The sequence below is a fragment of the Harmonia axyridis genome, chromosome 2 (assembly GCF_914767665.1).
Source record: "Harmonia axyridis chromosome 2, icHarAxyr1.1, whole genome shotgun sequence".
NCBI classification, from domain to species: Eukaryota; Metazoa; Arthropoda; class Insecta; order Coleoptera; family Coccinellidae; genus Harmonia; species Harmonia axyridis.
This window is the reverse complement of record NC_059502.1, coordinates 39,601,094-39,626,375: the sequence shown is the minus strand read 5'-3', so window position 1 is coordinate 39,626,375 and position 25,282 is coordinate 39,601,094. Positions and strand designations below refer to the sequence as shown.

The window sequence follows — 25,282 nt, the reverse complement described above, 5'->3', positions numbered from 1 at the left end:
GGCTCGGTTGAAAAGAAATGGCCATTTTAAGTTTTCATAATGAGCTATGCCGAACCTGGAAATCAGCCCACTGAAGTTTTCCCAAGCATAAATTTATACCATTTGAACTTTGGAAATGGGTCACTATATTAGCAAAACAAGCATAAACTCACTTTTTCCATTCCCTTTGGTGACCGAAGTATTATTTTCAATATAATAAATGAGTTATAGCAATTTCGTGGGAGATGAATATGTTGATTATTTTTCTCTTGACTTCTATTTTATATTCGATAATAATAAAAAATTCAGCTTGCAACCACCCATATTAAATCTGATATTCATATCCAATCATTTATTTTCGCTTTTTCACTTCGTCGAAATGAAGTTACAAGAGTTACCAATTCATATAACCTTTCATTTTCATAATAAGGTAAATAAACATAAATGATAATTATCTGTGGACTTCCCACGTTGCCAAGTTTACAATCACAAAACACTATAATGACAAAAAACCTACAGAATAATAAGCTAAATCTATGTACCTATGAATACTTATCATCTCGCATCTGTAATGTTATGTTTAAAGGTTATGTTGTTTTGTCAATAAAATTCAAGAAACCCAACAAACGGTTGAAGTTTTGTACATTACTAGAAATTTGGGCTAATTGAGTATATTTTGTTATCTAGAGGTCAGCAAAAAAGTGGTATTCAAACCAGTGTTCAATTTGAATTCTTATTATCATGGAACCAGTGAGAAAAGTTTTGAATTTTTAAGGTAGCAAGAAGTATAAGAACGCTTGCATTTTGGATTGAATGAACCCAGAATACTTTATCTAAGTACCTACACAATTACTTAGCTCGAAAATGAAAAGGCAGTTTCATGAATGGATTTATGTGGAAGATGGAATCACCTCTGTATCATACAGAGGTAATTTTGTGATGGAAAAATTCCGATCTTATCTTGTTAATAATAACAGTAGTATGAGGAGGAATAAATAATTTCCAGAAGGAATTGAATTTTTTTCCTTTTTCATCCTAGAAGCTTATAAGTTTCATGAATCTTCAATATTCCATTATTGATTTATTATTGATCTTGATTTTTGTATTAAAAATGAAATGGTGGTATTCAATATCCACTATTGAATATTCTGCTCCTTTCAACTCACTGAAGTTTTTTATTTATTTTCACGTTAAAACAATTTTGGCCCTCTTAAAAGTATGTCAATCAAATGTTCTAGGATGAAATTATCGAATAGCAAATGGATAGGAGTATTCAATCACGTAAAAATGAAATTTTAGGATGTATTGTTATGTATCGATGAAAGCTCAGAAGACTGGAAGAAGATTATAGTAATGTTTGGTAGCAGCAGTTTTTAATGGGATTTCAGATCTTGATTGGTGTTATTTTATAAGGAGCCTAGTTTGTGAAAATTCACTTGAAAATGAGTTTCGATCAGAATTATTCAAAATAGAATATTAACTTTAGTGAAATATCTTCATATTATAGGGCTGTGCCAAAGCTCAGTAATTTGTTATCATGAAAATATTTGAAATCCTTTTCTTCTTAGTGTTCACTAATGCCAATATTCTGTCTGAAAATTTGATACCCAATAGGTAACTCCAAAAAATGATCTCGTGTATGTTCGATAATAAAGAAGCAATTAGTCTTTTATCAATGTTATAATCAACATCTTCGAAAATTTTGTTTTCCTGAAGATGGTAAAATGGTATTCGGCTAGAAAAAAGGAAGTACAACGTACAAGTTAATTTACTTGTTTGTTATTGAATAGATAAACTGAAAATATTATGAAACTTCCCAACAATTATGTAATCTTTTTTTTTTGTTTTCACATATCAACTACATGTAAAATAAGTTTTGAATTCTTGTAAGGTATACCTTTTTTTCAAAAGTTCTCAATAAACTGAAGCTTTTGATAAACTTATCAAAAGATTAACAGTGACTTGAAATCAAGTATTATTGCCAAATCCACTCTTTTACTATGAATCCAGTATTCAAATCAAAATAGAAAAATATTTTTCTTGTGCCCCACAGTAGGTAAACAACATTCAAAGCAATTTGAAATAAAGATTTTTCATTACTGAAACAAAAAAATGCATATCAAAAAATAGGAATTGAAGTAGAAACTGCCATAATAATAAATTGTCTTTATTTTCATTTAATTTATAAATAACCAGGTTTTACATTTTTTACTCTTATACTTCTTACGTAGATTCATTTAGCCTCAGATGGATTGTGCGAAATAAAAAACATTCAATAATTATTAAATTAGGCCTGCCATTATTCGAATTAATTCTCAATGATTCCTGATCTCAGATGTATTCATTATATTATTATAATATCTATAAACCACGAACAGTAACTACAAACTATGTATATGCCTTAAAATATCAATAGCTATTGATTCTGAAATATATGGATTGGATCAGTACATGTACTAGATAATAGGATAGGATCTGCGTTAATGGTGAAATCAGTGACTTTGAAATTATTTTTCAGTACATCGATGAGTATGAAGTTTGAATAAATATTCATTACAGAACTAGTGCTTCACTTATTCAAGTAGTTTTGAATTCATCAACAGAATCATTGTATTGTAGATTTTTGGTTATTTCAATTAATCAATTTACTTTTCCACTCATTATATGGAAAAATTATCCTTATGAAATCATGAACACCTCACAGCAAACTGTTTCCGGTTGGATTTAATTTGAAGGGGTTCAAGATTCTCTTTAAATACAGGTCATCTGAAACTTCTCTGTATCTAATGGGCAATCATCTTCACGAAGGAAAATCGTCGTCCAATTAAATTCATTATGGTGTTTTTCTGAATGATTCGATGAATTATTAGGAGATCTGAAAAAAATACAATAATTATTCAATATATTATTTATATTATATAACTTAGTAACTTACTTACGCCGAACTATGTTGTTTCTTATTGAAACATAAAATATTTTCGAATCATATATCGAATTATTCCATTTATTTGTTTGCCAAACATAACCACAATTCTTCTTTAAGTGTGTTAAGTGGAAATTAGCAGAATGTATTCTAACCAGGAGATGGTAGATATGTTGGAATGCTATTTCACAAATGGAAAAATAGCGAGAAGAGCTAAAGAAGCTTATGGAAGGCTGTTTCCAAATAGGAGTCAGCCAAATGAGAGAACTTTCGTAAGGATTGTTCAAAGATTGCGTGATCATGGAACCCTCGCTATCAACATGGTGGATAATGGCCGAATGTGATCAAGAGCAATGGATGATGTTCTAGATGACGTGCAACAGCACCCCGAAACAAGTACGAGACGTCATGTTATGCCCATACCATAACCAAAAGGTACAAGCTTTATTGCCGACGGATTTACCAAAAAGAATTGAATTTTCTCAATGGGTGAGCTTATTCAAATCACTTTATTTTCAAACTAAGTCGGCTGGTTCCCTCACTTGTCAATGCAAATTCAGTGTTTCAATCCATGATTTTTGACCTGACAACGTAGCAAATATTCATTTCTGTGAGTCTTTTCTATCAGAGTTGCAATTAGCCAAAGTACCCAATTTTTTGAATTTCACAGATTTTTTTTTTTTTAAACACATATTACTCGAAAACGGCTCAATATAAGAGAAAATAGGAAGAATACTTTTATTTTTCAAATTAGCTAAATATCCTTCAATGAACGTCCTAGTTACTTTTAAGAGTTCGGTTCTTTGAATTTCTGGTATTTTTATGGGATGAAGTGTTCATAATGAAGAAACGGGGAGATGTGGATAAAATTTTGTGTACGGAAAAGATTCATCACATACATGAAAAACTATATCCCGAAATTCATTTTTTTCTATACAACCATTTCCGAGATATAACGGAAAATGACATTTTTTTATCGATTTTCAACAGCCTGTATCTTTTTAACCGGGCCGAATCGGAAAAAATGGTAAATGAAAAAAGGGTTTCTATTGACCTCAGGAATCTTCGGTTGAAATATATGTACAAGTCAAAGACTCACCCTGTATATATATATATTTTTTTTTTTTTTTTTTTTTTTTTACCTTCACACGCAATGTGGGTCAGTCAGATGACCCGGGCATCGCTGCCAAGAGCCATCCCATCTGTTAATGAGGGAAAAGCACTTGCCGTATTATGTTGACCGTTCCCAAAATTACGGCCTTCTGCATCCATGCAATGGTGTTATGGGGGAGATCCATCTCAAGTAGATGTTTTACTGTTTTTCGGTGCACCAACCCGTTACAGCTAATAATCAGTGGCTTTACTTTTACGTTATTCAGTTGGTAGGTGCTCTTCATCTGTCTTGATAAGGCTTCGTATTTCGTTATTTTTTCGCCATAAGCCTTTGAGAGATTCTGGTCAAGCGGCACTGAAAAATCGATGATGGTTGCCGACTTCTTGCGCTTCTCCCAAACGACCATGTCAGGTCTGTTGCTCTCAACGCCTGGGTCTGTACACACTGTCAAGTCCCAGTACACCTTGACATTATCATTTTCCAAGACAGATTTCGGCTCATATAATATATATATATATATATATATATATATATATATATATCTATATATATATATATATATATATATATATTATATGAGCCGAAATCTGTCTTGGAAAATATATATATATATATATATATATATATATATATATATATATATATATAGAGCAATACAAATTATTAATTTCAAACAATCAAGCATACGTGTCGATGAATTTCAGTATTAGCAGAGGAAATGTAACGGGGCATCATACATTTCAACGTATATGTGATTCTTATTTACTCTCTCTAGAAAGTTGAAGAGGTGAAAAAAAGGTATATAAAAATATCAATGTGGGCGACAAAATGAGGAAAAAAAGCTTATATTGGAAACTACTAAACGGATTTTATGCGGTCTTCAGAGCCGTATCTAGGTACTATTGCGCCAGTAAAACGAATATTTAGGACTTAAGTTATGAACAAAAAATACTATAATATAAGAAAATATAATGGATAAAAAAAAATCTTCGAAAATGAGGGGCGCTGTCTAATATATTGCCACCAATATATTAGACAGCGCCCCTCATTTTCGAAGATTTTTTTTTATCCATTATATTTTCTTATATTATAGTATTTTTTGTTCATAACTTAAGTCCTAAATATTCGTTTTACTGGTCATTTTAGGCTTAGTACGCAATTCTAGGGAAGGCTAGCAATATTTTCAATGTTTCCATTCCTCGGCATCGTTCGTTGCGAGGTGTATACATTTGGGATTCACGGCTTGACTTGATATTCAAGTTACTTGGCTTGGCTTGATTTGAAATCAAGTCAAGTTCAAGTCAACTAATAGTTTTTCAATCTCAAGTCGAGTAAAGTATTTATTTATGAAGTACTTGAATTCTATCAGGTGATTTGGTTTTTAGCATTTTGCAGTGTCACATCAAAAATAAAATAATGAAATGAGAAGGAACCTTGCAAAAAGCACATTCATTTATTAAACTATTTCGTATAAAAGAACCAGAAATATCAACAATTTTAAAATGGGCAACCAAAATTTAATCACTATAAATAATAATAATAACAATATAAAAAATACAATTTCTTAATATTTAGAAACCTTCAAGCACTGTTTGATTACATAATTTGGCTTTTAGGTTTTGCTAGTGTTCACGCCTAAATACGACCCTGTTTCTCGCCTAACTCCGACTCTGTATACTCCACCCCTGACCCCGAACTTCAAGTACCACCGAGACGCTGAAGACGGAACGAAGAGGCAGTATGCAGCTAACAATCTAGGGGTTAACATCTTAATTTTACCCTAATTTCAATATTTTTCAACGCTGTATGCTCTTAAGCAATAAACGCAGTTTTTAAGTTTACAATTGAATTTAAAACCACACAATCCCCAACATGGTCCTTCGAGCCGGATTTGAATCCAGTGAATTCAGAAAAGCGATACACATTCGAATCCAGTGAATCCAGAAAAGCGATACACATTTGAATCCAGTGAATCCAGAAAAGCGAGCCACATTCAAATCCAGTGAATCCAGAAAAGCGATACACATTTGAATCCAGTGAATCCAGAAAAGCGAGCCACATTTGAATTCAGGGAAATCAGAAAGGCGACACACATTGAAGATTTCAAGCATCCAGACGTCCAGTGAAACTCAATCCTACGCATTCCAATCCAAGGGCGCAGTGGATCACCGCAATCGTCGAAGCGATTCAACTCTAGATCCAGGCATACACACAAGCTGGGCAACTGGAACTACTTCGTGAGGGGTAAATAAAATCCTTCTTTCTCTCTTATACTGTTGCTGATTTTGAGCGATATTAACTTCAACGTCCCATAAGTATTCCACTACTCTTTTCAATATTTCTAATAATCGTTCACATTCAATGATGAATTTAGAAACTCTTAAAAGAAATCGCGGTGCTATTAAATCAAAACTAACGATATTCACGAATTTCTTGAACGAAATCAAGTCAAAAGCGGAATGACTTAGCACTGATTACATACAAATTTCAGAAAGGCTTTTGAAATTTGATAACGTTCTCGAGGAATTTGAGGAAGTTCAGAATCTAATTGAGAATTTATCGGAAGATGAGGAAGTCAATTTTTCGGAAAGAGAATCTTTCACAAACAAGTACTACATGCAAAAGGCGTTCGCTAAATCAATTCTAGATAAAAAAGAATCCGAAGAAAACGCAAGTTCTATCTCAATTCAGAATAATAGTAATAATTATTCAAACTCGATCAAGCTTCCAACTATTGAGCTACCTAAATTTCATGGAAATTATCAAAATTGGTTAGAGTTTCGCGATACATTCGAATCTCTGATAGAGAAAAATCAAGCCATAAATGAAATTCAAAAATTTCATTATCTTCGGGCATCTCTGGAGGGAAGCGCGGTACAGGTGATTCAATCATTAGATTTCTCCGCTACGAATTATGCAGTGGCGTGGAATAGCTTATAAGAACGGTACGATAATAAACGATTACTCGTACACAATCACATTAAATCTATCTTTCACTTTGAAACTATCACGAAAGAATCGAGTGAAAAAATACGTAATCTTTTAGATACAGTTTCGAAAAATCTTCGAGCTCTAGAGCAACTAAACCAGCCCACATGTCATTGGAGCACATTAATAGTTTTTCTCATTCAAACCAAACTAGACTCAGTAACGGTACGCGAGTGGGAAAAATTTAGGGCTGACAAGGATGTTCCAACTTGGGACGATCTGAAAAAATTCCTAAAGTCTAGAGCGGATTTTCTTGAAACGATAGAAACGAATCACACAGAAAAGCATATTGAGAAAAAATATCAAAGGCACAATACTACAAGAGGTTTTTATAGCAGTGGGGCAGAAAACAAACCCAAATGTGTTTTTTGCGCAAAGAATCACTACAGCCAAACATGCGAAAACTTCTTGAAACTTTCTGTGAACAAAAGAAAAGAGCGGATTAAAGAATTGAAATTATGTATGAATTGTCTACGTCTAGGTCACTTCAGCGAACAATGTAGATCTTCAAATTGCAAGAAATGCAATGGCAGACATCATACACAAATTCATTCTGATATAGTTAACGTAAAAACGCCCAATGTCAATACCAATAATTCGTCGTCAACAAATTCAAACAACGCGTTATCATATGCGTTGTCAGCGAATAAGTCAAACTCATGCGTACTCCTCTCCACACCAGTTGCTCATATTGTGGATAATGAATCAAATCGGCAAAATATCCGAATTCTATTAGATTCCGGTTCGGAATCTAGCTTCATCAGAGCAGATGTCTGCAAACGTCTAAAACTAAAGACTACTCCGGTGAATGTTGAAGTTTGCGGTCTCAATCGTGCGGTTTCCTACATAAAATCAAAATGCTCTGTCGATGTTCACTCTCGTAATAATTCATTCTCCATGAAAATTCACTGCTACATTCTTCCTGAAATCACAGGAAACATTCCATCCTCAAAAATCCTCGATTATTCTCATTTGAACATTCCGGACGACATCAATCTTGCAGATCCTAATTTTCACGAACCAAACACGATTGAAATGCTAATAGGTGCAGATTATTTCTATTCCATGTTAAATGTCGGTCAAATCTCTTTAGGTACTAACCAACCAGTATTACAAAAAACCAGTCTCGGTTGGGTACTTTCAGGACCCATAAGCAAATCAAGGCCCAAGCGCATCGCATGCAATTTCGCACGAACCGTCAATGTACAAAAACAATCAGCGCAATTTTTGGAAATCGAAAAAATTCCAGTCGATAAACCACTGTCAGAGGAGGGAAAGCTGCGTAAAGAGCACTTTGCTCAAAACACACAACTGATTACTTTCGAACAATTTTCAAGTATCAACAGACTTGAAAGATGCATGGCTTATGTCTTGAGATTTGTGAACAACGTTTCAAAAGGTCATAAAAAACAAACCGACACACTGTTTCCTAACGATTTGAAGTCAGCGCGTACGAAACGAATAAAATTAGCTCAACTCGAATCATTTTCCATCGAAATCAAGAATCTGGAAATGAAACAGAAAACAAATTCAAGCAGCACAATTTTAAGTCTGAATCATTTCCTTGATGAACAAGGAATACTCAGAGTGAGAGGAAGAATTTCTCAATCCATGTTCGCGTTTGACAAAAAACATCCGGTAATATTGAGCCACAAGCATCATTTCACGAAACTGTTGTTCGAAAATGAACATAGAAAACTACTGCACTCCGGTCCTCAACAATTGCTTTATGCACTGCGCGGAACTTTCTGGCCAACCTCTAGTCGATCTTTCGCAAGAAAAGCCGTACGCCACTGCATGAAGTGTTTTCGGAACAAACCAATGATAGTCCAGCCCATAATGGGCGATCCACCTCTAAAAAGAGTAAAACCGCAACCACCCTTGATTTCAGACTTAAGCAAAGACGCCTTTGTATTAGCACTTCAAAGATTTATATCACGCAAAGGAAAACCTCATAAAATACATTCCGATCATGGAAAAATTTTCGTAGGCGCCAATTCTGAAATCCAAAATTTACTCAAGTTAAAAGAACCAAATTTAACATATGCCCTTTCTTCAGAAGGCATTCAATGGAAATTTATTCCACCTGACTCCCCTCATTTTGGCGGTCTTTGGGAAGACGGTATGAAATCAATAAAACACCACATGAAAAGAGTGATGGAAAACGCTCATTTGACGTTTGAAGAGCTATATTCATTATTAACGCAAATTGAAGCAACAGTTAACACCCGTCCACTCACACCGCTTTCCACCAATCCCTCAGACCTTTTACCTCTTACACCTGCACATTTTTCGATCGGGCGACCGCTAACCTCCGCCCCAGATGTCGACTTGAGAGATGTCTCCACGAACAGATTGTCCTCTTATCAACGCCTGCAACAGTTAAACCAACATTTTTGGGAGAGATGGAGCAAAGAATTCATCTCTGAAACACAACAGCGGGTGAAATGGAAAAGCTCCCAACAAGCCCTGCAAACTCAAACCCTTGTAATAATGCTCAAAGAAGACAATCAACCTCCACTTGTCTGGAAGCTAGGAAGAATCGAATCCTTACACCCTGGAAAAGATGGCATCTCCCGAGTAGCAACCATACGAACGTCAACGGGTCTAACGAAGAGAGCCTTCAGTAGAATTTGTCCGCTTCCTGTTGATGTTGAAAGCCAGCCCTTTCAAGGCGGGGGCCATGTTCACGCCTAAATACGACCCTGTTTCTCGCCTAACTCCGACTCTGTATACTCCACCTCTGACCCCGAACTTCAAGTACCACCGAGACGCTGAAGACGGAACGAAGAGGCAGTATGCAGCTAACAATCTAGGGGTTAACATCTTAATTTTACCCTAATTTCAATATATTTCAACGCTGTATGCTCTTAAGCAATAAACGCAGTTTTTAAGTTTACAATTGAATTTAAAACCACACAATCCCCAACAGCTAGCTTAACGTTGAGCTAGCCGAAGCCGCGATTTCTCCGACAATAGAGCGGAAAAAAATTTCAATAGGATAATATATTAGGCTGAAATTATGGCCAAAAATAAATCTTAAGTTCCAAAAGTGGTTCTGCTAGATTGATTGGGGTAAGCAATAAATATCGCAAATCAAGCCAAGTTCAAGTATGTATGTAATATTTCACGAGCTTGATTTTCAAGTCAAGTAGTTAATTAAAATATCAAACTACTTGGTTTGATGAATCCTTAGAATACATGAAAACTGGGTTGTGATCTTTCGAATTATTTCGCCTGGTGCTTCAATATTTTTTCTCTTGATATTTTTGGGTGCCCCTGCGGACCTTGCGCCCGTGTTTGCCACGCCCTAGATACGGCACTGGCAGTCTTTAAAAAATCCAGAATCAGCTCAGTAAAACATTAATGTTTGTATTTTTGACTTCAGGTCAAAGGATAAAAATGATAAAGATATACTTGACAGGGCATACCACCTACAGTTAAAAATGAACTTATTGAACTCACCTATAGTAGAATATTGAACCATCACTGGCATATAAAGGATGACCATCTATATTCTTTGAATTGGTTTTCCAATCTAATTCGTTTATCTGTAATCTATGCATATCACCAGGAATACAAACATTTACTAACGCCACTTCACAATGATTTAATGGTATACTAGATATTTGAGAAATATTTTCTTTCAGTTCTTCCATCGACGGTGTATTCAGAACAATTTCCTGAACCAGATCTAAAGTCAGAGTTGAAGGCCTCCATCTCCTTATGAAAAGCACAAATTGTTTGGAACTAACTACTTTTTCAGGCTCCTCTAGTTCTTGTAGAAAAATTTCAATATCATATGTAATCATATATATATCTTCACCAAATACTTGATAGTCTAAATATACTTTCTTTACTTTCTTCAAATTTTTTTCACGTAATCTACATTTTTGAAAGTTTAAATCTTGAATACCTCTTTTTTTTGCAGTATATACTATCTCTTTAAGTACTTGACCAACTGTTTGTCCTTTAGCTATTATAAAATCAAAAAGGAAATATATAGGTTCTTTGTGATTTGGTCTCAGGAGAAAGATTTTAGCATTATGTTCATTTTCTTGAAGTACTCGTCCTAATTTGATACTGAAAACATCTCCATCTTTTCTGCACCTCAAAGTATCAGTCAATTTATACCATTCATCCTCTGGAGGAATCGAAAGAGTTGTATATTGTCTAAAAACTTTGAAATAATTAACAGGTACTTTTACATAAGGCTCAAGATGTTTTTTCAGCCTTTCAAGTGTCATGCGCTTATCAACCAGTATTTTACATAGTCTAGTAAATGGATAAAATCCACAATCTTCGTTTGTGATATACACCATTTTAAAATACAAACTATTCTGTTGTTGCTCTTCTTCTGTTTCATGATCGTCCCAATGCATCTCTTCCGAAGGGTTTCCCAAAACATCATGATTATAAGAATCTTCAGATGGGTCAGTCGGAGAAGCCATATGCTGATCGCCTGGAGAATTCGAATTATTTGGGGATAATGCCATACCATCACCTTGAAAAGAAAAATCGATATTGAGCGCGTTAAAAATACTATTTTTCTTGACATATACAATAATGCCTTATATTACATACAATTGACTGAACAGAACTTTTTTAATTTTCAAGGGCAGAGACGAAAGCGCAATTAGATAGTTCTGCAAGCATATATATATATATATATATATATATATATATATATATATATATATATATATTTTTTTTTTTTTTTTTTTTTTTTTAATTCACCGACAAGCGGGATGGATCCAAGACAACCGGGTCACCACAGCGACCAAGGTTGTACTCAGGAGCTAGTAAGAAATCTTCTGACTGTCCGCGTGGTACCTAGGATGACCTCTTTCTGTGCTTGGCTAATCAGGTAAGTATCTAATTGTAGACGTTTCGTGTTTTCAATCATGTGTGTCTCCACCAGGCCATTTACCGATATTATGAGTGGGAGAATTGATGTTTTCCTCAGACCGTACATTTCTTTCAGCTATATATATATATATATATATATATATATATATATATATATATATATATATATATATATATATATATATATATATATATATATAAGGAGTTAGAATAGTATATTCTGCGTCAAGGTTAGAATGAAAATGAGGAGGAGCCTAAGGAATCACGAGCATCGGATTTCCATTCTAATCTTGACACAGAATATAGAAACGCAAAAACATATTTTGAACGGCAAAACCTATGCAATGATACTTATAGAATTTTGACAATTAATGAAATTGAAAACCGATGCGGAGTTATTTGGTCAAGAATTCTCTATAACATGTTTCTCATAAGATGAAGTTATGTTTGTATGAGTAGTATTTGTTAGAGATGGGCTATTCGAATCATTCAATTCGATTGATTCGAATAACTCCCCGACCGAATCGATTCGAATAACTTTTGAATCCATTCGAATCAATTCCTATCGTATGTGCCAAGCGAATAGCCAATCGCGTTAGGTTCGTAGCCTAGCGTCGTAGCATAACTCCGTGATTCAAATCAACTTGGATATGCTGGGAGCTTACGAATGATTCGAATGAACTTCGACTCAATTCGTATACCGAATATTCCCGATGTGAATTGTGAATCTCTCATCTCAACACAAAGCTCAAGTTGGGTTGGTCAGTGCTCTCTGAAAAAGAGTAGCAAGGGTTTGATGGGTGCTCGGGAAATGCTTCCACCAATAATTCTGGATCTTGTCCGTTCCGGGTGCCGCCCAGTTTTTTTCAGCACCTGTTCAATATCCAGTTTGGTGATCTTAATCTCTTCCATGTTGTACCTGGAGCTTTCAACCTCCGCCTCCATGATCCAACGAGCCGCATCGTCGTGTTGGTTGTTTTTATCCCATATTGCCTGCCAGTATGTGTACCGGGTTTTTCACCATAATTTAACCCCCCCTCTAACTTTGTTACTAAAAAAGGTACAAAAAATATTTTCTACAAAATTTTCACGAAATCGACTAGTGTTTTTTAAAATGATTGCACAAAACGAAATATATACGGAGGGCAACATATTGATAGCAACTTCATTTTTTCAAAAAGAACACCCTGTATATTTTTCTATATTTGACTAGCTCTTTTTGCTTTTAGCTAATTATTTTTGTTCGGATAGGTTTCCACGGTGGGAAATATTTGAACTTTGTGAGTTCCGGATTGGACCGCGTCTAATATTTTGTCGTGTTCGAAGGACGGAAGATAACCACACCTACGAGAATACTCTTGTTGATGATACCTGGGGAGTAGGCAAATTGAGACCCCGGCGTAAAGTCAACGGTTCTTGAGAATGGCTCCAAAATCGTGGGAAAATTGATAAGTGTTATAATGTCACTCTTCTTTATTTCATTTAGTCGACGTTTCGATCCCGATGGGGACCTTCTTCAGGACTCTACAATAACAATAGAAAACAGTCAAAATAAGGCAATCACAAAACATGTAAAAATAGTACATACCGAAATACAGAGTTGTAAAGATCTTATTTGAACACAAACAATATAATATATATATATATATATATATATATATATATATATATATATATATATATTCGATGAACTTCAGAAGGGATGTAAATAATATCAGCTCCATCTATTCTTATTTGATTCATTATGACCAGTTCGGTGGGAGAGAATTGGATGGATCACATACAGAAAGAATTTCAACAAGTTCAGCAGTCGTAGGGATAACGTGAAAATGAATTCTGTGTTCTAGGCCATTTCTGTGAGAGGGGATTGGTTTCGGTTCATGGAATCTTTCAAAAAATCACATTTGTTCTGAGTTCGGTGAGAGTGAATTACTGCGACCAATGTGATTTAATGCTACTCTATGTTTCATCTGTCATGTGCGTGTATTCTGTGGCAAGTCTGGTTGACAACATTTTTGACAACCTCTCATTTTGTTGATTATTCTGTTTACCTTATTTACTTATTATAATTGATTTGTACTCCTTTACTAACGAAGTATCAGATCTTTTTTCGCTGAAGTTGTTGATGTTCTTGTTAGTTGCTTTCTTGAGAGCTATTGATTTGTGTTCAAATAAGATCTTTACAACTCTGTATTTCGGTATGTACTATTTTTACATGTTTTGTGATTGCCTTATTTTGACTGTTTTTTATTGCTATTGTAGAGTCCTGAAGAAGGTCCCCATCGGGATCGAAACGTCGACTAAATGAAATAAAGAAGAGTGACATTATAACACTTATCAATTTTCCCACACCCCTTATCTAACTTATAACTATTGTTGTATATTGGGAATTAAAATTGTTGATATATATATATATATATATATATATATATATATATATATATATATATATATATATATATACACTAAAGACTCTTAAAAATAAGTTTGAAGTATATATATATATATATATATATATATATATATATATACAGAATGTGATAATTTCCTAAAGTAATTAATAAACAATGGTTTAAGGGGTGTTGGAAAACTTCAATTGTTACTATCTTCTTTATTTCATCAGTCGACGTTTCGATCCTTGGTTGGGATCCAATGTTTGTATTATATTTGTATGTTGTTTGTTTTATAGAAGTCCTGAAGAAGATCCCAACCAAGGATCGAAACGTCGACTGATGAAATAAAGAAGATAGTAACAATTGAAGTTTTCCAACACCCCTTAAACCATTGTTTATATATATATATATATATATATATATATATACATATATATATATATATATATATATATACAGGGTGTTTCATCATAAACTGGACAAACATATATATTCGTGTAGAGGGCATCGAGAGAATCATTTCTACACGAATATATATGTTTGTCCAGTTTATGATGAAACACCCTGTATAAATATATATATATATATATATATATATATATATATATATATATATATATATATATATGTATATATATATATATATATATATATATATGTATATATATATATATATATATATATATATATATATATATATATATATATATATATATATATTATAAGTGAAGTTAAGAGTCTCAGGTATATTTAGATCAATGAGATAAGGGTTTATCGACTCAATGTTTGGAGAAATAAATAAAAAGATGAACTCTTTATTCTGTGCCAAGCTTTCGCATTTTTTTAAATGCTTCTTCAGGGCTTCTAAAATAAAGTACAATAATTTTCACAATGAACAATTTAAAATATTTTTTTACACATTGAACTTACCGAATGTGAGATTTTTAAAGTCACTAGCATCATGCTCAAACATTCATCATTAAATAAAACTTCAGACTAGACAAAACAATACAAATACAATTATCAATGTAAATTAGCCGCATCGCAGTTTATAGAAATAAATGATTGATAAATTTGTTATTGATGCTTTGTTTACGAAATAATTACAGGTTATGTTACAGCTCTCTGTGGATTTAGATCTTTACTTTGTGTTCCCAAATCTTTCTGGTTCATTATTCATCTACAGGGCCATAGTAAAAGTTCTTGTATTTTGATATTTCCAACAAATAACTATATATTGAACTCAAACTGTTGGTGTCCGTTTTTTTATTTATCACCTTTTCTGTTATATTGATTGTTTTAAACAGTGATAAAGGTGCGGATAAAGGATCCTTTACCAACTCCACTGAAAAGTTATGTCGTCTACGAAATAGAGTGCTCGAGTTGCGACCGCAGTTACATTGGATAAACCTCACAATGTGTCAAAAATAGAATTGCGATACATAAATCGGACATAACAAAATATAAAGAACCTGGCTATTCACGCGCATAATTTAGACCATCGTGTAGATTTTGGTAGTGTAAAGGTATTGAAATCTGAACCAAATTATCATAAACGACTGATAAATGAAATGATCCACATCAAGAAAACAGAAAAGGTTTGAAGAATTCGATTATTTCATTAAATTATTCCATATCTACAGTCGTATGATAAATAAATGATGTTCCATTTGAGTCTTATAATCTCAAGTATTTCACCTTTGTCCAAATTACCAAATAAATTAACGACATCCGGGGAAATTAGTCTGTAGTCATCTGGTATTTCAAAATCGTTAATATCCTGTGCAAATTGAAATGAATCCTTTACATAATATGGATTGTCTGTATTATAGGCACTTTTGAGGATATCAGCCACAAATTTTGACAGTGAATTCATTGGGCTATTTATGCTGGATACTATGGGTCTAATAGGGTTTCCCTCCTTGTGAATCTTTGGATTCCCATATATTCTTGGGGCTACAGAGTTGTATGTCTTCATTTGTTTAGCCTGTTCTTCTGTTATATATCCTTGTTGTTGCAACCTTCCTATGTATTTGTTACATTTGTTCTGTGTAGTTTGGGTTGGGTCCCTTGGTAGTTTTTTGAAATCTTGGGAGTCTAGTATTTGTTGTATTTTTTCGTGATACTCTTTTTCTTCCATTAGGACAGTCACCGCACCTTTATCACTGTTTAAAACAATCAATATAACAGAAAAGGTGATAAATGAAAAAACGGACACCAACAATTTGAGTTCAATATATAGTTATTTGTTGGAAATATCAAAATACAGGAACTTTTACGATGGCCCTGTAGATGAATAATGAACCAGAAAGATTTGGGAACACAAAGTGAAGATCTAAATCCACAGAGAGCTGTAACATAACCTGTAATTATTTCGTAAACAAAGCATCAATAACAAATTTATCAATCATTTATTTCTATAAACTGCGATGCGGCTAATTTACATTGATAATTGTATTTGTATTGTTTTGTCTAGTCTGATGTTTTATTTAATGATGAATGTTTGAGCATGATGCTAGTGACTTTAAAAATCTCACATTCGGTAAGTTCAATGTGTAAAAAAATATTTTAAATTGTTCATTGTGAAAATTATTGTACTTTATTTTAGAAGCCCTGAAGAAGCATTTAAAAAAATGCGAAAGCTTGGCACAGAATAAAGAGTTCATCCTTTTATTTATTTCTCCAAACATTGAGTCGATAAACCCTTATCTCATTGATCTATATATATATATATATATATATACATCCCGGTATCTATAGGTCCTCCTCATATGATCCAGCAATAGGTCGTCTACCAGAACCAATGAATGTATATTAGATTTCTCTTCATATATTGGTTTTTTGATAAGTTTATAATATGAATCCGCACTAATATTGGTCTCGAAAAATTTTTTTTTCAACGCACTTTCCTATATTTAGGTCCTCCATTCGATAATCCGGCATTGGCTCCTCTATGTGTGTATACTTTTATCCATAACACCATATTTGCGTCTTCCACTGTATAAATCATATCCTAAGTGCAATAGATAGTTCCTCCGACGTATATTTCTCCTGCCTTTTTGCAGTGGATAGTTCTTCCGACAGTGTTGTCAGAATTGATGGTAATAAAAAATTGGCGGTTTCATCATTTGTATCGTCTCACAACGAACAACTACATAGTGTCAGTATTGATTCTTAGCGTGTTGAGTTCACACATGTTCTAGTATTAGAAGGGTAAGTATCTTTTATTGTTTGAATATTATAGATAGATACGATCACAAATTTAATGTAGATAAATTTAATTGTAGATAGATACGATCACAAGTTTAATGGAAAAGGGAGAAGCTGGCAAATTCAAAGGCAAATCGCTAGACGATATCGACCTGAATTTAGAAGAAAATATATTGGAACCAGATGATAACAAAGACGAACAGATTTATCTGAGGAAAATAATATCGAAGATGTAATTGAAGCCATCCTGATATATCCAAAGAGCAACCCCAAAAACTCAAAAAAGGAAAAAAAAAGAGTTCTCATTCCTCGGACAACTTCAGAAAAGAAAGTTGTTCTCGAATTCTTTAAAACTCATATAAAGAATAAAAGAACTCCAAAGAGGGGAGAGTGAGACGACCTGATTTCAAAAAATAAGGAACTATTTAAAAATTTTTTTCAATTAAATTTGCTCATTTTCGATCTTCCGATTTTGATTTCATAATATGTTCAGTTTTTTAATGTTACGTACATGAAGTTATCATTCATTTTGTGCAATAAATCAGTTTTTACACATCAAAATGCATTAATCAATTTCCTAACAACTCAACCCCTTCTATTCGAGAGATCCCAAATTTAGTCATTGAGTAATAGTTGAATTAATTATTCGGGGATATCGGGTGTGGTAGTCAATATCAATGTACAGTTGGTTATAGTTAAATTAAGTTTCAATGATTTAACATTTCACGGATTAAAATTATTTCTTTACACGTGTAATAGTCGATTTCATTTTCGTCTAGATTTCTCGTCCATGCCTAGAATTAATGATTCTGTAATAACATAACGACGGACTTCTTCAGCATTTTTGAAAATAAAAAAAAATTGTGGCCGCCGTAGCAAAATTTTATGCTTTTCCTATCGACTTCAATACCCATAATTCTGCACATAAATACCGTAAGATTTCTTTTTTTATTTCAACCATAAAAATCTATTCAACCAGGAAATCTATAAAATTCACCCCGGAACATCATATGAATGGTAAAAGAACATTTTTCTGATAGTTTTTTTTTATTTAGTTAATGAGTTCATTGATATTCATCCCCATTGAGTAAACTATCACTTATTTCTATGTCTGATCATAAAAAACTTGAATCTCCATTCACACATCTATTATATTCTTAATTTAAAGCGAGGCAAAATAATAAGGACATACCCTCAAGAAGGAGTGCTGACCGTAAACACGTGTTTCGGGCTTTCGGCCTTTTCGGTGAAAAAGTATCAGGATGAGCAACACTTGAAGGAAACAACAAACAAACGCAGTCAACAACAGATGCCAGCCGTTCATTTGTGATTTCAGCAGGATGACCCAATGGGTTTTTGGGCAACAACCAACATCACCAGGTGGGAAGCTATAGCTACCTACGTGCCGAAAATAATTTTTGAATTTTCTCTATGAATTAATTATTTGTGGTTACGAATTCGAGATGAAATATAAGTCACATACAGGGTGATTCAATATTTCCGAAAATAAAAAAAGTCCGGATGTGATTTGTTTGCGATTTCAGAAATATTGAAGGATGGCGATAGTAGAGTGACACCACTTCAAAATTTGAAATTATTCGGTCTATTAATTAAAGAGTTATTGAACTAGAAAATTTCACTTATAAGGTTAACATCACCCTGTATATAGCAAACGGCGATCTTGATACGAGTCCTTCATGATGACCTTCATTTATGCATCCATTTGTGGCATTCTTCCCGGGATACCCTGTATATAGCCTTACTATATAAAACAATTCTCAGACAGAAATTTTAGTGAAAATATTAACGGCAAGGGAAAACGAAAAAGGGAGATTCCTTGGATGAAAAAAGTCCTATGAAAATAGAGCCACAAACGTTTTGCGATTGATCAAAAAAAAACATATGTTTAGAAATTCGGAATGAGATGCAATTCGGTAATAAACAACAGGCAGGAATACCGACACAGTTAATTCCCATAAAAAAAGGGCAGCATCATAGTCAAAAATATCTAGATTGACACTGAAAGACACGTGCGGTCGTTAGGGCTGGTCGGCATCCCTTTGTGCCGACGAAGAAACCACATAAATTTGCCAAATAGGTTCAAGAGATACGAATATACGTCATTCCGTTCCCGTGAAAAAGAAAATGAAATCATCGAACGCCATGCACTTCCCATGTCAACCTAGCTTGAAGGTATGTCTTCACTCTTTTCAACTCAAAAAAAAGTTGACATAAAAAAATATTTCATTTGGCAAAAATTCTCATTTTCGGATTAATTCTCTCATCCACGTTTTATTTCATCCCACTTATTAACTTCAACTTCATTTTCTCACTCACCCAACAACTTATTCACATTATTTCTTTTTTTTTTTCTACTTAGAGCACTGATTCATTTTTACAGATAGACAACCTTAAAAAGTACATTATTGATTCTCATTTATTGGTTGTATGGATTGCATCTTCATATATTATCTTTTGTGTTCTCTCAAAAGATCTTATATTGCACAATTTTCTTCAAAAGTTAAATATATCTCTGGAAATGAAAATCAGAAAAATGAGGGCACAACATTTTGAACTGTCATCTATAAAATGGCAAATTTTTCGCTGATATTTAACAGCATTTTCCATCATCTCACAAAAAAAAATTGAAAAATTGCAGTCGCGTATCGAAAAATTCAATTTACGTGTCAGGTGAAAAAAATTATTCGGTATATAAGATAAAAACAATTGAATTGAAATTTGAAAAGAGCGGAAAATATAGAGTAAAGTTCAGGTTTTTGTTTGAATAGCCCAAATTTTGTATTTATTTATTTATTTAACATAAACAGGAACCCTAACAGGAATAACCCAATTACAAGGATTCACCACAAAAAAGAAGATATTCTGAGATTCTAAGATAAGTGTCCCAGATAATAGGATGTATGTTAGCAAGCGAAGATAACCACACCTACGAGAATACTCTTGTTGATGATACCTGGGGAGTAGGCAGATTGAGACCCCGACGTCAACGGTTCTTGATAATGGCTCCAAAATCGGAGCCGAAACGTCGAACACTACAAAATATTAGACGCGGTCCAATCAGGAACACACAAAAATCAAATATATATATATATATATATATATATATATATATATATATATATATATATATATATATGTGAGGGACTGTCCTTATCCTTTTGTGCTTTGTTTTATGAACAAAAACCCTCGTTATCCTTTACACATATATATATATATATATATATATATATATATATATATATATATATATATATCAACAATTTCAATTCCCAATATACAACAATAGTAGTAAATTTGATAAGGGGTGTGAGAAATTTGAGAAGTGTTATAATGTCACTCTTCTTTATTCCATTTAGTCGACGTTTCGATCCCGATAGGGATCTTCTTCAGGACTCTACAATAGCAATAGAAAACAGTCAAAACATGATACATCACAAGCATGTAAAAATATATAAAAATGATAATAATACAAATAGTACATACCAACAACTTCAGCGAAAAAAGATCTGATATTTCGTTAGCAAAGGAGTAGAAATCAATTTTAATCATGTAAACAAAGTAAACAGAATAATCAAATGAGAGGTTGTCAAAAATGCTGTCAACCAGACTTGCCACAGAATACACGCACATGATAAATGAAACATAGAGTAGCATTAAATCACATTGGTCCCAGTAATTCACTCTCACCGAACTCAGAACAAATGCGATTGTTAAAAGATGCCATGAACCAAACACCAATCCACTCTCACCAAACTGGTCCAGAACATAGGAATCAATCACGTTATCTCTAAGACTGCAGAACTTGTGGAATATGATTCATTCAATTCACTCCCACTAAACTGGTCATAATGAATCAAATAAGAATAGATGGAGCTAATATTGTTTACATCCCTTCTGTAATTCATCGAACAGGTTTCGCGTTTAATATGGTACATCTCTAAGAAACATCTTTTCTTTCCATTCACTTCACATTCAAGAATTTGGTGAAATCGTAATTCATTGGATGGTCTTTGTCCCGGGTATGGTCCGCTAGGGCACAAATCTTGTTTGGATTCTTGATGTCGCTTTTGTGTTGAGCAATCCTTCTCTTCAAAAGCTGAGACCTCTGACCAATATACACCTCACTACATATTGTACAAGGAATACAATATACCACACCACTCATATTATCAACAGTCATCCTATCTTTCACTCGACTGTGTAACCTGTCAATTTTAAAATAAGATTTCTGAATCAATCTAATTTTTGTGGTCTTCAGGAGGTTAATTAATGCATTAGTCATACCATTCATTGGGGGAATAGATAAGTAAAAAATTCTATCTGTGTTCTCAGTGTCCACAGTGGTGGATGCGCCCCTCTCTCCATTCGTTGGCTGTATCGAAGGAGTGGTATTATAAATTAATCTGGACAACAACCTTTTTGGGTATCCATTCTCTAGCATCAACTGTAACAATAACCTCAGATTGTTGATATTCAAGCATGGGGTTTCATGCAGAAGTAAGAAACAACTATGGAAGAGTAGCATATGAAGCGTTGAAGTCATGGTCTTCGTACAATATGAAACTGGCATCTTATAGAAACCGAAGAGTGTTCCTTTTGGAATGCAAAAGACAGGTTTTACTTCCCAAACATATTTCCAGCAATATGAATTATTTGTTCAGTTCAGCAAGTGACTCAGGTTCGTCTAGACAGGTTCAGGCTATGTTGGAGAAATCAAGGCGTCTCGTTCTTCAATTTGAGATCACTGTGACTGTGACCAGGATAGGAAGAATGGAGTGTGATTCTTCCAGGTTGTGGCAGATCTTGGAGGGGTTGCTTCCACCAGAGATGCTAAGTCGTTTTGAATCTTACCAGTCCAGAAGGTACAGAAGAGTATTTGCTGCTATCAAGGAGAGAAATCTGATGAAGGTGAGAGCTCTATCGGATGAACTTCTAAAGAGAGTGGAACCACAGAAAAGGTGGGTTAAGAATGTTAGTTCCGTCATTATACCAGATAGAATATTGAAATTCCTAGCACTGGGCCCCAAATTCGGCATTGATATTCCCTTAAAGGAGGTTTCAATGTCGAGGCTGTTGTCGGATGTAGAGAGCATTATTGATCTTAATGATAGACTGTCAGATGAAGGAAAAAACATCAAACGTTCCCAAGCTGCTAATATTGTCACCAACTACATCAAACCTGGAAAAAGGACCAATAATGTTTTCCAGAGAGAATTTCACCACTGTAAGAGGTACCTAAGTGAACATCAAGAATTGCTTGTGTTACGGGCTGACAAAGGCAACGTCACGGTATTGACGGATAAGGATCAGTACATAGAGCTCTCCAACACAATTTTGCTCAATGAAAAGTATTACCAACTTCTTCCAAACAGAGATCCAACCATTACTACACAAGGTAAATGTAATGCATTGATTAAGCGATGGGTCAGTCAGGGCCACATAACACAAATACAAGGTGAATTACTGTACATTTACAATTCAGTCCCTGCTAGATTCTACGGTTTACCAAAGATCCACAAACCCACTCTTGCCTTGAGACCAATAATATCATCTGTTAGCACCCCCACATCCAAATTGGCAGTTTTTATATCAGACATCCTGTCTAAATATCTTTCTTCTACCAGAAGTAGATATTTTATTGAAGATTCCTTTTCTTTTGCCCAGTATGTGAATGATTTCCAGTTACCTGTTGATTATGTCCTGATCAGCCTGGACGTTGTATCTCTTTTCACCAACATTCCTGTCGAGTTGGCAGTTTCAGCTGTTGAGAACAAGTGGGAGACTATCAGAAACCACACAAGTCTACCAAAAGAAGAATTCATCTATGCCATTAAGTTCCTGTTTTCTTCGAACTATTTCCTTTTTAATGGTAGGTTCTTCAAACAGGTGCTCGGTTCCCCTATGGGTTCCAACTTTAGTCCTTCTATTGCTGAAGTAGTAATGGATTTCCTTCTGGACTGCATTCTTGCCAATATTCCTTTTCACATTCCTTTCATCAAGAAATATGTTGATGATCTAATATGTGCTGTACCTAAAGATCAGGTTGCTTTCAATCTAGACAGGTTCAACAGTGAACATGAGAGCATACAGTTTACGGTAGAGGAAGAAACAGCGAATGGTGTCCCATTCCTGGATACAAGGGTGATTCGAACACCAGAAAATAGGCTGATTCTGGATTGGTACCGAAAGCCAACAAGTTCAGGGAGATACTTACACAATTTTTCTAATCATCCACATGGGCAAAAGGTGAACATGATTTTAGGATTGAAGAATCGTATTGAAAAAGTTGCCCATCCAAGTCTAAGGCAGCAGAATCTGAGGTTATTGTTACAGTTGATGCTAGAGAATGGATACCCAAAAAGGTTGTTGTCCAGATTAATTTATAATACCACTCCTTCGAGACAGCCAACGAATGGAGAGAGGGGCGCATCCACCACTGTGGACACTGAGAACACAGATAGAATTTTTTACTTATCTATTCGCCCAATGAATGGTATGACTAATGCATTAATTAACCTCCTGAAGACCACAAAAATTAGATTGATTCAGAAATGTTATTTTAAAATTGACAGGTTACAGAGTCGAGTGAAAGATAGGATGACTGTTGATAATATGAGTGGTGTGGTATATTGTATTCCTTGTACAATATGTAGTGAGGTGTATATTGGTCAGACGCCTCAGCTTTTGAAGAGAAGGATTGCTCAACACAAAAGCGACATCAAGAATCCAAACAAGATTTGTGCCCTAGCGGACCATACCCGGGACAAAGACCATCCAATGAATTACGATTCCACCAAAATTCTTGAATGTGAAGTGAATGGAAAGAAAAGATGTTTCTTAGAGATGTACCATATTAAACGCGAAACCTGTTCGATGAATTACAGAAGGGATGTAAACAATATTAGCTCCATCTATTCTTATTTGATTCATTATGACCAGTTTAGTGGGAGTGAATTGAATGAATCACATTCCATAAGTTCTGCAGTCTTAGAGATAACGTGATTGATTCCTATGTTCTGGACCAGTTTGGTGAGAGTGGATTTGGTTCATGGCATCTTTTAACAATCGCATTTGTTCTGAGTTCGGTGAGAGTGAATTACTGGGACCAATGTGATTTAATGCTACTCTATGTTTCATTTGTCATGTGCGTGTATTCTGTGGCAAGTCTGGTTGACAGCATTTTTGACAACCTCTCATTTGATTATTCTGTTTACTTTGTTTCTCATGATTAAAATTGATTTCTACTCCTTTGCTAACGAAATATCTGATCTTTTTTCGCTGAAGTTGTTGATGTTCTTGTTCATTGCTTTCTTGAGAGCTATTGATTTGTGTTCAAATAAGATCTTTATAACTCTGTATTTCGGTATTCGTATTATTATCATTTTTATATATTTTTACATGCTTGTGATGTATCATGTTTTGACTGTTTTCTATTGCTATTGTAGAGTCCTGAAGAAGGTCCCCATCGTGATCGAAACGTCGACTAAATGGAATAAAGAAGAGTGACATTATAACACTTATCAATTTTCCCACACCTCTTATCAAATTCACTACTATATATATATATATAAATATATAAATATATATATATATATATATATATATATATATATATATATATATATATATATATTTTTTTTTAATTCACATTTATTAGTGGGTTTCGTAGAGTTTCCCGGACGCCAAGGCATCAAGGCTAACCCTCTTTTTGATCAATGGGGGTATACGACCTTCCGTATATATATATATATATATATATATATATATATATATATATATATATAT

At 34.0% G+C, this 25,282-nt stretch overlaps 1 protein-coding gene across 6 annotated transcripts in view; it reads right to left on the bottom strand.

Annotated features, from left to right (window-relative positions):
* The window catches only part of LOC123672378 (ubiquitin carboxyl-terminal hydrolase 47), a 312,797-nt gene that overhangs the window by 36,960 nt on the left and 250,555 nt on the right, over positions 1–25,282 (bottom strand). For all 6 annotated transcript variants that reach the window (XR_006746263.1, XM_045606467.1, XM_045606472.1 and 3 more), the window contains one exon: positions 10,470–11,508. Coding sequence is in view for 5 of the 6 variants with exons in the window: in XM_045606467.1 (XP_045462423.1) it covers positions 10,470–11,508 (1,039 nt within the window). In the remaining variant the exon portion in view is untranslated. The remainder of the gene's footprint in view (positions 1–10,469; positions 11,509–25,282) is intronic.